The following is a 13,386-nucleotide window of genomic DNA, read 5'->3' as shown; positions in this document are numbered from 1 at the left end:
CCCTCTTTGGATGCCCAGTATTTTACATCTATGACTATAAAACCTATTATGTAAGCGGTATTTTGATTTGAACTGCAGGAGGGAATATGTTCCGTCCTCACTGAATTTCAATCATTGTCACGCAATACCTGCTATTTAAGTGATGCTTGACGGTAAACAATGGTCAAGAGAACAAAACGTTCGAAAAAGAAACGTTTTGTATTTGATTATATTTCGTTTTGCTTACCTTTTGTAGTTGCCTTCATGTCAATTGTTCTTGTGATTTAAACGTCTAAGTCGTCACAGTCTGTGATTTACAGTGGTTTCTGAAATGATTCGGTTTAGTATAAATAAGATTTGCAGCGCGTTCAGCACAAAGATATTGGTAAAATGGTGTGCTTACCATTTCTTTGATGTTCTTTTATTTGTCTTAGTAGACCGGCTACACTGAAATATCACTTTTTTTTTCCGAAAAACGGTTTGTGATAGAAGCGAGGATAGCTCTTTGCAGGCTCAGTGTCAAGTTGAAGCTAGAAATTGCTATTAAAAAAGACCCCGAAGGACTGTTTAACTGTGAATTTAGCGCGGAAAGACTTCATCCTGCCAGAGGAGCGAAGGCACTCAGACATTGATGTTAACAACGAGACCATTTTTGCACAACCTCGGCCACTCAAAGTAATTTGAGTTGATCGCATGAGTAACGCGCGGTTCTGTCGTTGTGCTGAGTAACCACTCGTCACAGCTCCAGCCGAAGTGAAACTCTTCAAATGCTATTCAATTTTTAATTTTTCATAGAAAAAAAAAAAGACCGGTGTAGCAAATGATGAATCAAACTCACACCTTAAGTTCGATTCCAATGAGTTTTCCTATTAATTTATAATCAATTATTCAAAAGCTATCAGATGCCGAAATAGTAGTTAACAATTTACTCATTGCCCGTGTTCATTGCCCGTGTTCATTACCAACCTGGCGAGGCCTAGATATTAAAATTGTTAAAGGACGCGGTTTTGTCAACAAAGGTGGTATCAGTTAACTGGCTATCGTTGGTGTTGGAGATAAATCTTAGCGGGAGCTGGATTAAGACCATTGTGATTGGTGTCCTTATAAAAGCAATCCCCTCAATTCTAATTGTAATATTATTCGAATATATTTTTCTAGTTACAGATCGTCATTTGTTGATGTTGCAGAGTATGCGTCCATGGTTTTTTTGTACGCTGAAACGATGCAAACACGTGATTATCATATGGAGTGTCCTGATACCTTAAATAGGATAGAGGACCAATTTTTCTCTTGCCAACACAGCATGATATTTTTAAGCAGTGATGTATCATGGGCGAGTAAGTCAAATATTGATCGCAATAAAACAGAAAATGCGAACTAACTAAACCGAGAGAAATTTTTATAACCGAGTATTTCTCAAGTAAATAACACAGAATTTTTTGTAATAAAAATTACGTCCATTGTTTGTTTTTGTGTTGTTACAACGCATTTTTTCGTCTTGACCCTTAGCGCCGACACATTTTACGATCTGTATTCGGGGGTTGTCGATCGTTTTATTTTCATTCATCCACAGAGTTGACTTTTCTTGTCAATATAAAACTATTGTGTTAATATGATAAACAAAATAATATTTAGTTGCTTGTAGATATGAAATTTCTCTTCTCGTGTTCAACTCGACATCTCACTATTTCGCTGCGCTCACTCATGAGCTCTCTTAGAGAAATTTCATATCTACGCGCACCCATGTATTATTCTCTATTTCCTCCGTAAATTTTAATTTACATATTCTTCGTATTGCAGCGTTTACTACACGTGGCTTCATGGTCACAGTATAAACGATTCATTGTCAGTAAAGGTTAGCTTATTGAAGCGACTTAGTCAGACAAGGGTCAAGGTTCAAAGACACTGTGGCTAATCTCTCCCCCACTCTCCCCTTCCCCAACCGCATTTCGACCGACTACATGAAAGGTTACGGATATGGAGAGGTTGTTCTGCATTTGTGGAAATGAATGAAAGCAATATTTCCGGTGACCTGATCAGATTCAGCGACAGCTGGTAGATAAATGTTTGATGTCTTTTGTACCAGCTGTACGTATTCCTACGAATATTCGATGTATTCGTGAATCATAGAGATCGCTGGCGGTGGTGTAGACTACTTTTCCTCTTGATTTAAAACAGCAAAGAGTATTATGACGGATCAGATCGCAACTTTAGAGGCCCGAAACTTTTAGTGTCATAGTGGCTTTGTCTAACGTTTGCCGTGGAAACAATAAAATTACATCGGTTCTCAAAGCCAGTCTAGGTCGAGAAACACTCCAAACATATTTTTAAGTCTCGCCGTGTTAAATGATACTCGAAAGTTAGCAGAGCAAAACCTGTATGTTGGTCTTCTACGAACTCTCGATAATAGATTGTCCTATATGAATAATTTTTACTCCGTAATATAAAAATAGAGGTGTAAAGAATGAGAATTGAAGGCTAATCTCGAACAGAGAGGTCGCTTGAATATTAGGCGCTTTTGTTTCAGTTCTTTACTTTTGGGTTGAACTGAGGCGCTTTGCATCTGGAAACCTCGTAAACAAAAGAGCTTTCTTAGAACAATAGAAAAGTACAAGCGATTCCATTGGTTGTAAACTGACAGCTGTCGATAAAAATGAGCCAATATCCGGTGAGAGTTTGAGTCATGTGCACTCAAGCAAAAAGCATCTATTGTGTTGTTGATTGACAACCGGCAAAGTGAAAGGTCGATCGCCGCTGGGCAAGATGCAAATTTTATAATTTGGCGTAGTTTGAGTAACTTCATCATTAATGCTGAATTGGGAAACTAGTTTTGCATCGAATTGGACCATTTTTGCCGAAGACGCAATCATCATGGGACAATCTGATATTTCAGAGTTGAAATATTTTCAATACAACTCGAATGTGTCGCAAATTTGGAGTTTGTAAAAAGTCGTACGGATAATATCAACGGGGCTCGCAGAATCAAAAGCGAATTTTTCTTCAATTCTACAATTTGCAAGTAATCTTCTTGGGTTAAGAACTCACCATAAAGGAAAGAAACGGTAAGAGGCGAAGGATTGAGGATTGTCTCGTTGTGTTGCTCACGGTGGGAAAGGATGGATTTTTTTACTCTTCACTTTCGTTGGTGAATTTATGCACTTCATTCAGTGAATCAGTCCGCGTGTTGTCGAAGCAATGGAGATGGAAGGCTCTCCCTCGAAATTAACAAAGGCAAAGACAACTCCAGTTATAAAGTCTGTAAGCACTTTGAATGAAGAGTTGATGTCAAGAAGAAGAGGTGAAATTATGCCTGTAACGAGTGCGCAGTTAAGGTAGGAAAAATTTGCAAAGGAATGCTTTGTTAATTTGAGCGCATCATGATGATCTGGAGTGAGTGCCGAAAAGCCAACGTCTTAGCGTCTAACAAACCTTTCAGTATTGTAAAAACAATGCCCATAAAAATCTATAGAATCGACGATGTTATTTATGTCATGGTAATTCTATACATCGCAGTAAAAGATTTTACATACATATTCCTACGTTTTATATATCAGATATTTTAATTTCACAACAAATTGAGTACGGAGCACACTCTAACAGAAATTCAAATTTGTGGAAGAAGAGACCGCAATGCGGCGAAGTGTGCTTTGCGATGAACGAGGAAACGACGGTCACTTTACTCTTTACTCCAAAAAATGCACGGAGAAGAGAGTTTGAAATTCCCTTCAGCAAACCCGACTCACGGTCGTGTTCCGCAGCTGTGGTTTATTAAATCAGTGAGCAGTACGTTTCGTGCTCGTAACAACTGCTTGTAATCGTAAAATAAGAAAACGTCTTACCGAGGTATCGTGCGAACGTGATTTTCAGGTCCTATCCCATAATAATGATAACTATAATAGGCGTCTCTTGAAAAGTTGTCACATGACAGACATTATTATTTACCGTATTGCTTGCCTATTAGGTTGGACTGCTTTCATTTTCATTTCTGTTTTACGGTCGTATTTTTCTCGGGCAGATCTACTAGCGTTCAACGACATGGTCGAGCACAACTTCTAACCTTATCGATATTAGATCATCGCCAAATTTTTCGAGCCGGCAGGAACAAAGTGATATAAAAGGTTTCTTACGTCAGTGTCATACGAATAAAATATTATTCCTGTTTTTTTTTTTTGACACGTGATTCAAGGAGAATTCTCGATTGGGTTATATCGATGAATTAACCCTCGCGTGGGGGCGCTTCAAATAACTATCCGAAATCGTAAAACAACGAAATCCAATTGTTCAAAATATCTGAAAGAGGCAAACACATAGTTAAAATTGAGGACAGTTTTAGAATTTAGGTCGACTATTTTTATGGTACAATATGCAAGTCCGTCAGGCGTGAAAAGGACCCTCTTGATTCCGCTGAAACGCGGTTCCGAGGTAGAATATGTAGCAAGCGGTAAAGTCTTCTGCCAAATTAAACAAGTTCCTACAACACAGACGACCTTGGAACAGAGGGCAAAGTTTCCGATGTCGGCTTGATGAGATAAAGTAACAACGTGAAGTAATTAAATCAAAACGAAAAAAAAATATATAATTCGACGACGAGTTAAGGAGAATCGTCGATCTATTTTTATTCTACTGAGAAGAAATAGCTTTTTTTGAAAATGTCATTGGTAATGATCATCTGAAATCAATCATTTCTGAAAGATAGATAGTGAATAAGTGTGTTCAAATTTGTTCTTGTTAGAGGACTGGCCTTAGCAATATGCAATGTGAAATTCTTCGGACGATGTGTACAACTGATATTATCAGGACAATGGTAGAGATATTTAAAACTAATAATCACAGTCAATAAATTCAAAGAGATTTAGCTTAATAGTGCGAAGGCGGTTATATTAATACTTTGCTAAAGGCATAGTTAATGACGAAGAACAATGGTATCTACTAAACAAACATTTTTTGTTAACAAAAACTTCGCCATAGCAAATGGAATTTTCTTTATCGCTCCCAACCCTCCCTCCCCTGTTCCGCTCATAGGCCTCTGCTTTGAAATATAACCGTTTTTAGAACTCGATATCGGTTATATCACTTAGATTCACTACGAGATATAGATAACCTGCGAGTAGTTATCGAAAAAAGTAACATCAGTTTTTAACGCTGCGATTTAGTACTTTAAACCCAGGTAGCATCATGGTTCTGTCTTCTTTTAAGACATCAACAATATTTAGACCTTCCATTTAGGTCTGACATGCACGGGTTTCTTACAGTAATTACACTGCTAGGGAAGGAATATCTTGCAACGCACGAACCACACCTGGTTCTAATTGATCGTTCTCTCACAGTCCACAGGGAGCGGTTACCAAGGCGAGTTGTAGTGGTGAATTGTTAATCAATGGTCAGTCTCGTTCATCAACAGCAAGGACGGTTGTGCGCCCTCCACTCATAGATGAAAGTCTTATCGCTGATGATAATGAAGGACTTCCCCTGATCTCTGCTGTGTATTCATTGGCAGCGAATGGTGATCAAGATGGCGGTGAGGCCTCCGCTATCCAGGGAATGTCAGTGAGAGGATCCAAATTAGACTCTTCAAAGAAGAGCTCGCCGCAGATTATTAAGACACAGAGGGTCGTGTCTCCAACGCCAAGTTCTCCCTCTAGAAATCGTCTCAGCGATGCAACTGAAGTTAAACAAGTGTCAAAATTCAAAACAATTAACGAGTCTACGGAATTGAACGAAAGAAAAATAAGTCCACGTTCTCTGGATGATGGTGAAAGAATACATCCTTCTATAGCCAATTCTGTTACTAAAACTCATTCATCGGCAAACGTCATGCAGCTTGTAAAGCTAGTTGACAGTGTCCATAAGCAAGTGTCTCCTTCACGTCAGTCGTTGACTTCCGCATCTGCGAATGGCCAATCAGCATCCGTGTCACCAACTAGTTTACCGAGCTCTTCTCTGGTTAAACCGGTAACGCAGCCAAGACAGATTGCGATGAAACCACCACCAACATCAACTTCTATAGTGTTGAACCTTAAACCAGGTGAAGCGTTACCCAAGGCAATCAACGTCCTTGGTCCAGACGGGAAAACTGTTGTCGTGCTATCGTTAACCGGCGATGGGGGGAAACCTTTTTCGTCACAAGTATCACAAAGTGGCGGAAGGATTGTAATTCCATTACCGGCAAATGTATCTCCGAAACAGGGTACAGTTGTGAACAAGGTTGTCGGTGCATCTAGCGGGAAAGTCCCCATTGCGCCTCATCCTGGGAGAGCAACTGTGTTGTCACCCAAATCGGGAAACTCTTCACCTTTGCCTCCATCGGCCTCGGACTCTTCATTGTTGCAAAAAACACCCATTACTCGCACTGAAAATGGTGCAACGAGGACGTCTCCCTCCAACGACATTTTAAACTTGTCTGAAACGCGGCCACCTGTCATAGTTGAAAGTCAAAATCCAGATAGTGTATCTCAAGGAGACAGTAAAGGATTATCCGCAACTAAAGAGTCTAACCCGGCAGCGGTGGCTTCGCCCGAGGCAACTCCAACGCCATCGACTTCGACAGGAGAAAAGCAAGAAGGGCTCAGTCCTCATGAAGCAAGAATCCACAGACTTAAAGAACTCATTAAAGCGCAAGAGGAAGCTGTTAATAAACTTCGGGAGAAAAGGCGTTTAGAAATTGAACGAATCAGGAACGATTCAACTTCATCACCTGAAAACGAGAATGATACGTTTAAACCTGAAAGACCACCTTTAGTGGAACAGAAAAGTTCGTCGAGTCCTTTCGCTGTGCCACTTCCGCCTAAGAAAAGAATCAGAGAGCAAGATACTAGCGTTAAGACCAAACTGCCGAAGTCAACGGAATCTTCGGGGATATCGAATGAAGGAGCCTTTATTCCGAACGGCGATGATAAATCTTTCGTTCAATTAGTTGGGCTGGAAAACGTGGTCAATAACATAAAATAGTAAAATGTTTTTGACACCGTGATCGACCAACCCTGGTTTACTTATTGACCCGTTCCTGGTGAAAAATTCAGTTTAATAACTGGGGAAAAAAGCTAAAATGACCTCCACATTGACGCTATTTGGCGTACTCGCACTACTCTCTGCAATAAGTTTGGCTTTATTGAAATTTTTATAGGGAGCTAAAAAATAAATGGTTCGTTTAATCGCCTTGAAATTTTAATTTGAGCTTTTTAGAGCTCCAAAGTTGCGTTCCACATTCTCGCATTATAAAAGTCAGTTTCCAAAGTTGCAAAAATCAGTAGCTTTGGTAATAAAATGATTTAATGGAAATTTGCTTCAATCGCAGTTTTTAAGTTATTACTAATATGTATATATATATATATATATAATTTTTTTTCCACTGTGTTCGATTTGCACTAAAAGTTTTGTCGTGCAGAATATTGAACTCATCGATTCAAAATTTCAATAGCATTGGGTGTAATGGCGTAAGATTAACAGAGTAGATGCACTCAAAGGGTGTATTCAAAATGAAGTCTTTTTAAATTAGATAAATTACTTGTTTCTGAATGAGTTACGCTTATCTTACATTTACAACCATCAACGAATAACAGAGGGAAATGATGAGTTTTCTTTGATAGAACCTTTTTTAGAAACGTGTACAATAATTTTTGCCACTCTAAAAAGCCCTAATCTTGGAGCCCTATTTCAAATATGCAACCCTGTCACCCTTCTTCCCCTTAACCAAACCTTCCCCCGCCCCATACAAAACAAAAAGCAAAAAAAAAAAATTCATGAAATCAGAAAGCTCCTTTGGGTATTTGGGTACCTGGTTGACAGTGACGGGTAAACATTTCGATCGACCTCAAGCCCATCCCATGCAAGTTTTTTGAGTGACCTCTCTCGTAAATTCAGAGAGATATTCATCTTAAATTTTATTGCGGTATCCTCTATTCTTTAACCGTATTTTGAAACTGTACGGTTTAATCAAACGTGGAGCGTGACGAACTTGTTCTTAGGAGGCGTAGCGCTTCTCCGTTTATGAATCCCTTCTTTATGCTTGGTTGATGGCTCGATTGAAACTTCGTGCATCAGCACCTCTCTTTTCGTAATGTAATGCGTTTGCACGTCAAGGGTGGATTCCCTGTTTACTCCCTGGCTTTTGTACACTTTTGTGTCTAAGAATACAATTTCCGAGTCTGACATTTCAGTTGTGAATTTGATTGTATCGTGGTAGCTGTTTGCCCGCCAATTCTTCTATTTTTAGTTTGGTTGTGCTCTACAGACAAGAAACGTGGTCAGTATACCCCCTTCAAGCTAGCGGTGTAGTTATGCGTTGTTTGATGATTGCCACGAAAATATTGGCAAAAGCCACAGCCTGTGCTGTTCAGTGGGTTTGTGAGAAACAGTATCGGGTTCCCGTATAAAAGATAATAATAGCAACTGCACGCAAAGCACGCTCGTTGAGCGTCGTCCTTTACAGTAGTTTCAATGGATGAAAGATATCAAGGCTTTCGACAATCAATGGATGAAAGATATCAAGGCTTTCGACAATTTTTAAAATTAATACTATGTTGATTAATAAACACTGTTGCTATGGGATTGTAGGCTTATTTGTGACATGCGCAGACGTTATTCTGCTCTATCGAAAATGCCTTTATATAGAAATTTGGTGGTATGTCAACAGGACAATGTCATACCCCATAAACTCAGTCTCCAGACCGTACTTTGGAAAAACCCTTTTGTCTTGAGCGTCTAAATCACTGCGAGAATCTTGTAGAACAAAGAAGGCCAAGCTCAATTATTGGATATGGAATTATTTTGTTTAATTCAGAAGTAAATATACGACAACCACTTGAGAGAATTGATATGCTGATTCTTGCGGTTAACTGGGATAATTCATTTAGCTTTACGTAGGTGTAGGAGTTGCCTTTACAATAAATTCACTGTTAACAAAATCTGAGATGGAAAACACGAGGACCAGTAAAGCTTGTTTCACAACACCATATCATCCTTATGTAAGACACCGGCTAATAAAATACTATATTACATCTTCGGTTTTGGAGCATTTCTCTCCCACGTCAGGAACTGTACTACACGGTTAATCTTGTGTACAGTAAGAACTTGAGTTCAAAAATATCTGAAAATAAGAAATCAGAAAAGTTTGCGTTATCCCAGGCACCAACACTGTCATTGCTTGCACAGCCCCTTTTGAAAAGTAGGGGTCTTTTTAATGTAATCCCGGATAGAAATCGTCGTATTTTGTTTGTTTGGATCGTTCAGTGCGGCTGTTTTGTTGTTGCGTATTCCGTCAATATTCGTGCTCTGTTCTACATTTTAATGCCGCCGTATATTTTGCGCGTTCAGTTGCCCTTACATAGTAAAATGGCGCAAAAGTGCAGTAATAATAAGCTCCTGCTCAAACAATGCATCATGTCAGTTTCATGCGTGTACTTCTAAGTACGTAGCTGTAGGAGCAAAGCAGTGCCAAGCCAATGTGATTCAAAGACCGCATTTCTCTCGGCGTTTGGAATGGCCCTTGGCTTTAGGGTTTAGGTTAAAACTACAATGAAAGAAAGGGTCAAACATTGGAAAAAATACACGTAGAAGTCACGTGGGCGGTGATGACCGGCAACGAGGCTACCGATGGACTCTTTTTCTATTCTTCCCCGCTTCCCTTCTAGCTTTAGCGGAATACACGATCCTGCATTTTCTCTTTGAACGTTTAGAGCCCCTTTTTTCTTCTTTTTTTCACCTTGTTTGGCGCCAATGTTTTATCGATATAGTGTCGGTAAAAGTTAACCTCTTTCGCCGGATCAGCTGCGAATTAAAGGCGGCGGTAAAGTAAACATTTCAAACCAATACAAGGATTTGAAGTTCTTAAATGAAATCTGATGTGCTTCCGTAGACATTGGCAAACACCAATTTAAAATGGCCATCAGAGATGATATCACAGGCGTGAAAAATTAATATCGCCTGTCGTTAATGCCGAGGAATGATGCGAGTGGCAGCCAGTAAATTGATAACCTTTATCAGTACATTTAAAGAACTAACAACGCCTTTCGTGGAAATTAATAAGTGGCTTTCAGGACAACCGTGCGATCAGCGCTATTTAAATTTTGGTTTACTCAGTGTTGTTGCTGTTTTTTTTTTATGTTTTTTTGTTTTTGTGTGTGTGTGTGTGTGTGTAAAAATGATTCGTCGTTCAAGGATAGTTGTAATAAAGGTTAGCCCCATCGAAGAAAACAAACTCTTAGTTTCTCTTAATGCCTAGAAAGCATCCATTTGAAATACCATCCCGACATATACTTCAAAATGAATATGAAGCCATCTTTTCGTTACCGATAACAAGCATACACAAAATCTTCAATTGAATGGTTCCAGTTCAGGACTGAGTTAAAAAAAAAAATTAAAACTACCTCCAGATTTCAGCACACTACGTTATAACCAACTTCATACGAAAGGGTTCACTAGACTGAAAACATTACAGTTACCTCTGGCAGTGCGTTAAGTGATATTTTATTACATGAAAGTACTGCCCAGTTTTTTATTCGTTGAATGGTCACCAACAAGTGTTTTATCCAGAAAGTCAAATTTTTGGCATTGTGTCGTATATTCCACAATAGTATTTCGAGAAAGTCATAAAGAGCTGCAGATCGAGTTCGTTTGAATTGTACAGAAACGCGCACTACAAGCCATTATGTAGATAAATAGTTTGTTGCTCTAATTGAATATTCACACTCTACAATTTTACCCGACGACGAACTTTACTAAATCGTGGGTTAAACATACCTTTTGCAAGGCCTCATAGCCAACATCGTAGAAATCTGTCTCAAAATCCTCCTGAACTTCCCCTGATTTAGCCTTTTCGTTGTTAATGTCGTTGATGGTGCATTCGTTGATGTCATTGCTGTATCGCTTTCTTTTGAAATTAAACGACCTGCATCTTGGGTCTCTGAGGCAAGCATCGGCACACGTGTAAGGTGACAGGGCACCCTTTAAATTGTTTATTTCGTGCCCTTTAAGTTTTATATTCTTGTACCGATAACCATTCAGAGAGGGTCTGTGAGGACACTCTTGTGTGTACGATACGAGAAAGAGAATCAGCAGCGAGGTGCAGATCTCCAAGTATGTCATCAGGGTTCTATTTGCCAATGAAACTCCGCTTTAGAAAGCTTTGATTTTCTTTTCATGCGCGTTTTACTTAAGCCGGGGACATTTTAAAGTCCTCTCCAAGACCTTTCACACAGAATGATCCCCAGAACCATTTCGTAAACCATCAGTGAGACATCCTTCACACTAATCACTTCAGGTATAATTTTCTTGGTTTTAATTTCAGTTTGAATAAGAAGGAGACGTTTACAACTAAACCTATTATAGGAAATATTTACACCCTCTTAATTAAAACTTGTGTCAACAAAGGACAGGTTATATAACCTTTGATAAGGCTATCGAACAAAAGAAAGTGAGCACCACCAGCTTTTTGAGTAAATATAAGAAATCATGATTCTTAAATAAAAGCAAAATTAAAACGTTCATAATTCATAATAAATAGGTCTAACATTTGCCATACTTTTGAAAAAAAAAGTGTGAAATTTCAGATTTGCAATCGATAAATTATTAATTATTGATAATTAAGTTGAGTAAAAGGATTTCGTAACTCGACGAGACACGCATTGTTTCGAGTCTCGAGGTTCTTTTTGTTCGTCACTACACCTGCCTCTAGTCGTCAATCTCTGACGTCACTCTGTATCAATTCCATTGTTTTGGAGAAAAACGGGCTCTTATGAAAAACACAAAAGTCTTAACGGAGACAGAAGGGTAAAAAAAAATCTATATTATGCAATAAAGGTATTGAACATTGAAACATGCACAAGCCACATTTACTAGATATATTTTATAAGGGCTATCCGTTTTAATAAATCGGGCAAATTTTTCCACCTTATCATCTCGTGCAACAGTCAAATTGCACTTTAACAAATGTTTTGGTCTCTCATTGTCGAGGGAATGCTAAGATGCTTGTCATAATCCTGAGAGAATATTGCGATGAGGTGTTTGTTTCTTAAAGCACTTTATTTAAGAAATAGATAACTTGGACAGCTGGGATTTGATAAAGTAGAAATTAATTAACTTGCGTAAAAAGGTTTAAATTTATTTACAAATTAAACTCCACAAACGAGATTGAAATTTACATTTCCTTTCATGATCCTTTTCTTTTCACTCTTAGGACGCTTTATTCGTGGCTGATGTTGATAGGACACGTGGCAGATATGAAATTAGCAATTCATCATATTCATCACGTAGTTCTCTATAGCTCAGTGGAAAAGTCTCAGAGCACGGAATCGAAACATCTGAGCTCAAGCATCGTGGGATGACTCAGCTTTATTTATTTTCTCTTTGCATCACCCTCAATGACATCCATCTTTCATTAGCTTTGTTTTTTGCAAAACTCAAATGAACATGTATGTAACACCAGTGTGTGAGTAGGTTTTTATTCTCGAAGGTTCTTCGCTGTCGTGATAGTATCCGGTGATATTCCCCCATAATTCTTCCCAGCGGGTGATCGTTTTGTGAAAGGCTACGAACATGATATTACAGGTTGATCTATTTATTTATTCATGAATTCTGCTTTTTCAGCTCACTCATCCCTTGCCTGTCAATGATTCTTTAACGTTTTTTAATCATTCAATGTCTTTTTCGAAATCCTCGCATCGTCTCGTCACAATCGTCTTCAATCTCGAGCCCCAGGGTCATTTTGGCTCCTTGTCAGCGGTATGTAGCCATATAGTCACCTCTGGGAGAATCGATTAATTCAATTTTTTGATTGGTTGATAGGAAAAAAATAGACCCCACACAGGGAGTGTGATTTTCGGAAGGGATCGATCGGGCCGGAAATAGAGCATTGACAACGATAAATTTGAATGGTTTTACTTTTGTTACTGTTGTTGTTGTTGTTGTCTTTTTTTTCGCGTGAAAGTTTTAACTTGTAAACTGCCTGTCGATGTGTGAGAAAACAGCCAGCAAAAGCCGCTGCGTGCCGCAATGGCGGGAAGCTGTTCTTCATGGAGCGATGGATTGCTGTCGTTGTTGTCAAAGACGTATGAGTAGAAATAAGTCATTATATTAATTTGTTTTGAGTGAAAAGCAGAAAAGGAGGAAATGTACCAGTGTAAAAGAGTTCGACATCAGAATCGCATAGCATTTAATATCAATATCAATATCAATATCATGTCTTACATGTAACAAGGAATAGTACCAAGTCTTCCCTTGAAGATTTCAGTTGGAGGAGCTTATTAAGGAAATGATAGGTTGAGCTTCTTACTAGCTTGATCCGATGACCACTGTGAGTGTACTGTTGTACAAGAAGATGGAGGTCAAGTACTTCCAGTGCGTGTGATATATAGTTACGCGATGAATACCTAATGCTGGGAGCTGAACCAAAAAGCCATAACTATCATCCTT

General features: G+C 38.8%; 2 protein-coding genes across 2 annotated transcripts; one reads left to right on the top strand and one right to left on the bottom strand.

The window, feature by feature from the left end:
- Positions 1-2,698: 2,698 nt before the first annotated feature.
- On the top strand, positions 2,699-7,257 carry LOC113686563 (uncharacterized). The gene is made up of 2 exons (XM_027204200.2): positions 2,699-3,311; positions 5,307-7,257. Exons 1-2 carry the CDS (start codon positions 3,175-3,177, stop codon positions 6,925-6,927), a joined length of 1,758 nt encoding a protein of 585 aa, XP_027060001.2. The 5' UTR covers positions 2,699-3,174; the 3' UTR covers positions 6,928-7,257.
- A 1,468-nt stretch (positions 7,258-8,725) lies between these two features.
- Positions 8,726-13,097, bottom strand: LOC113686558 (uncharacterized). The gene is made up of 2 exons (XM_027204194.2): positions 10,717-13,097; positions 8,726-9,064 (listed from the first exon to the last, which is right to left on the bottom strand). The coding sequence occupies exons 1-2, from the start codon at positions 11,059-11,061 to the stop codon at positions 9,026-9,028; spliced, it is 384 nt and encodes a 127-aa protein (XP_027059995.2). The 5' UTR covers positions 11,062-13,097; the 3' UTR covers positions 8,726-9,025.
- Between the last annotated feature and the right edge of the window lie 289 nt (positions 13,098-13,386).

This window comes from Pocillopora damicornis, chromosome 5, assembly GCF_964200805.1.
Source record: "Pocillopora damicornis chromosome 5, jaPocDami1.2, whole genome shotgun sequence".
NCBI classification, from domain to species: Eukaryota; Metazoa; Cnidaria; class Anthozoa; order Scleractinia; family Pocilloporidae; genus Pocillopora; species Pocillopora damicornis.
The sequence above is the reverse complement of the archived record's forward strand: the minus strand, read 5'-3'. Positions and strand labels throughout refer to the sequence as shown.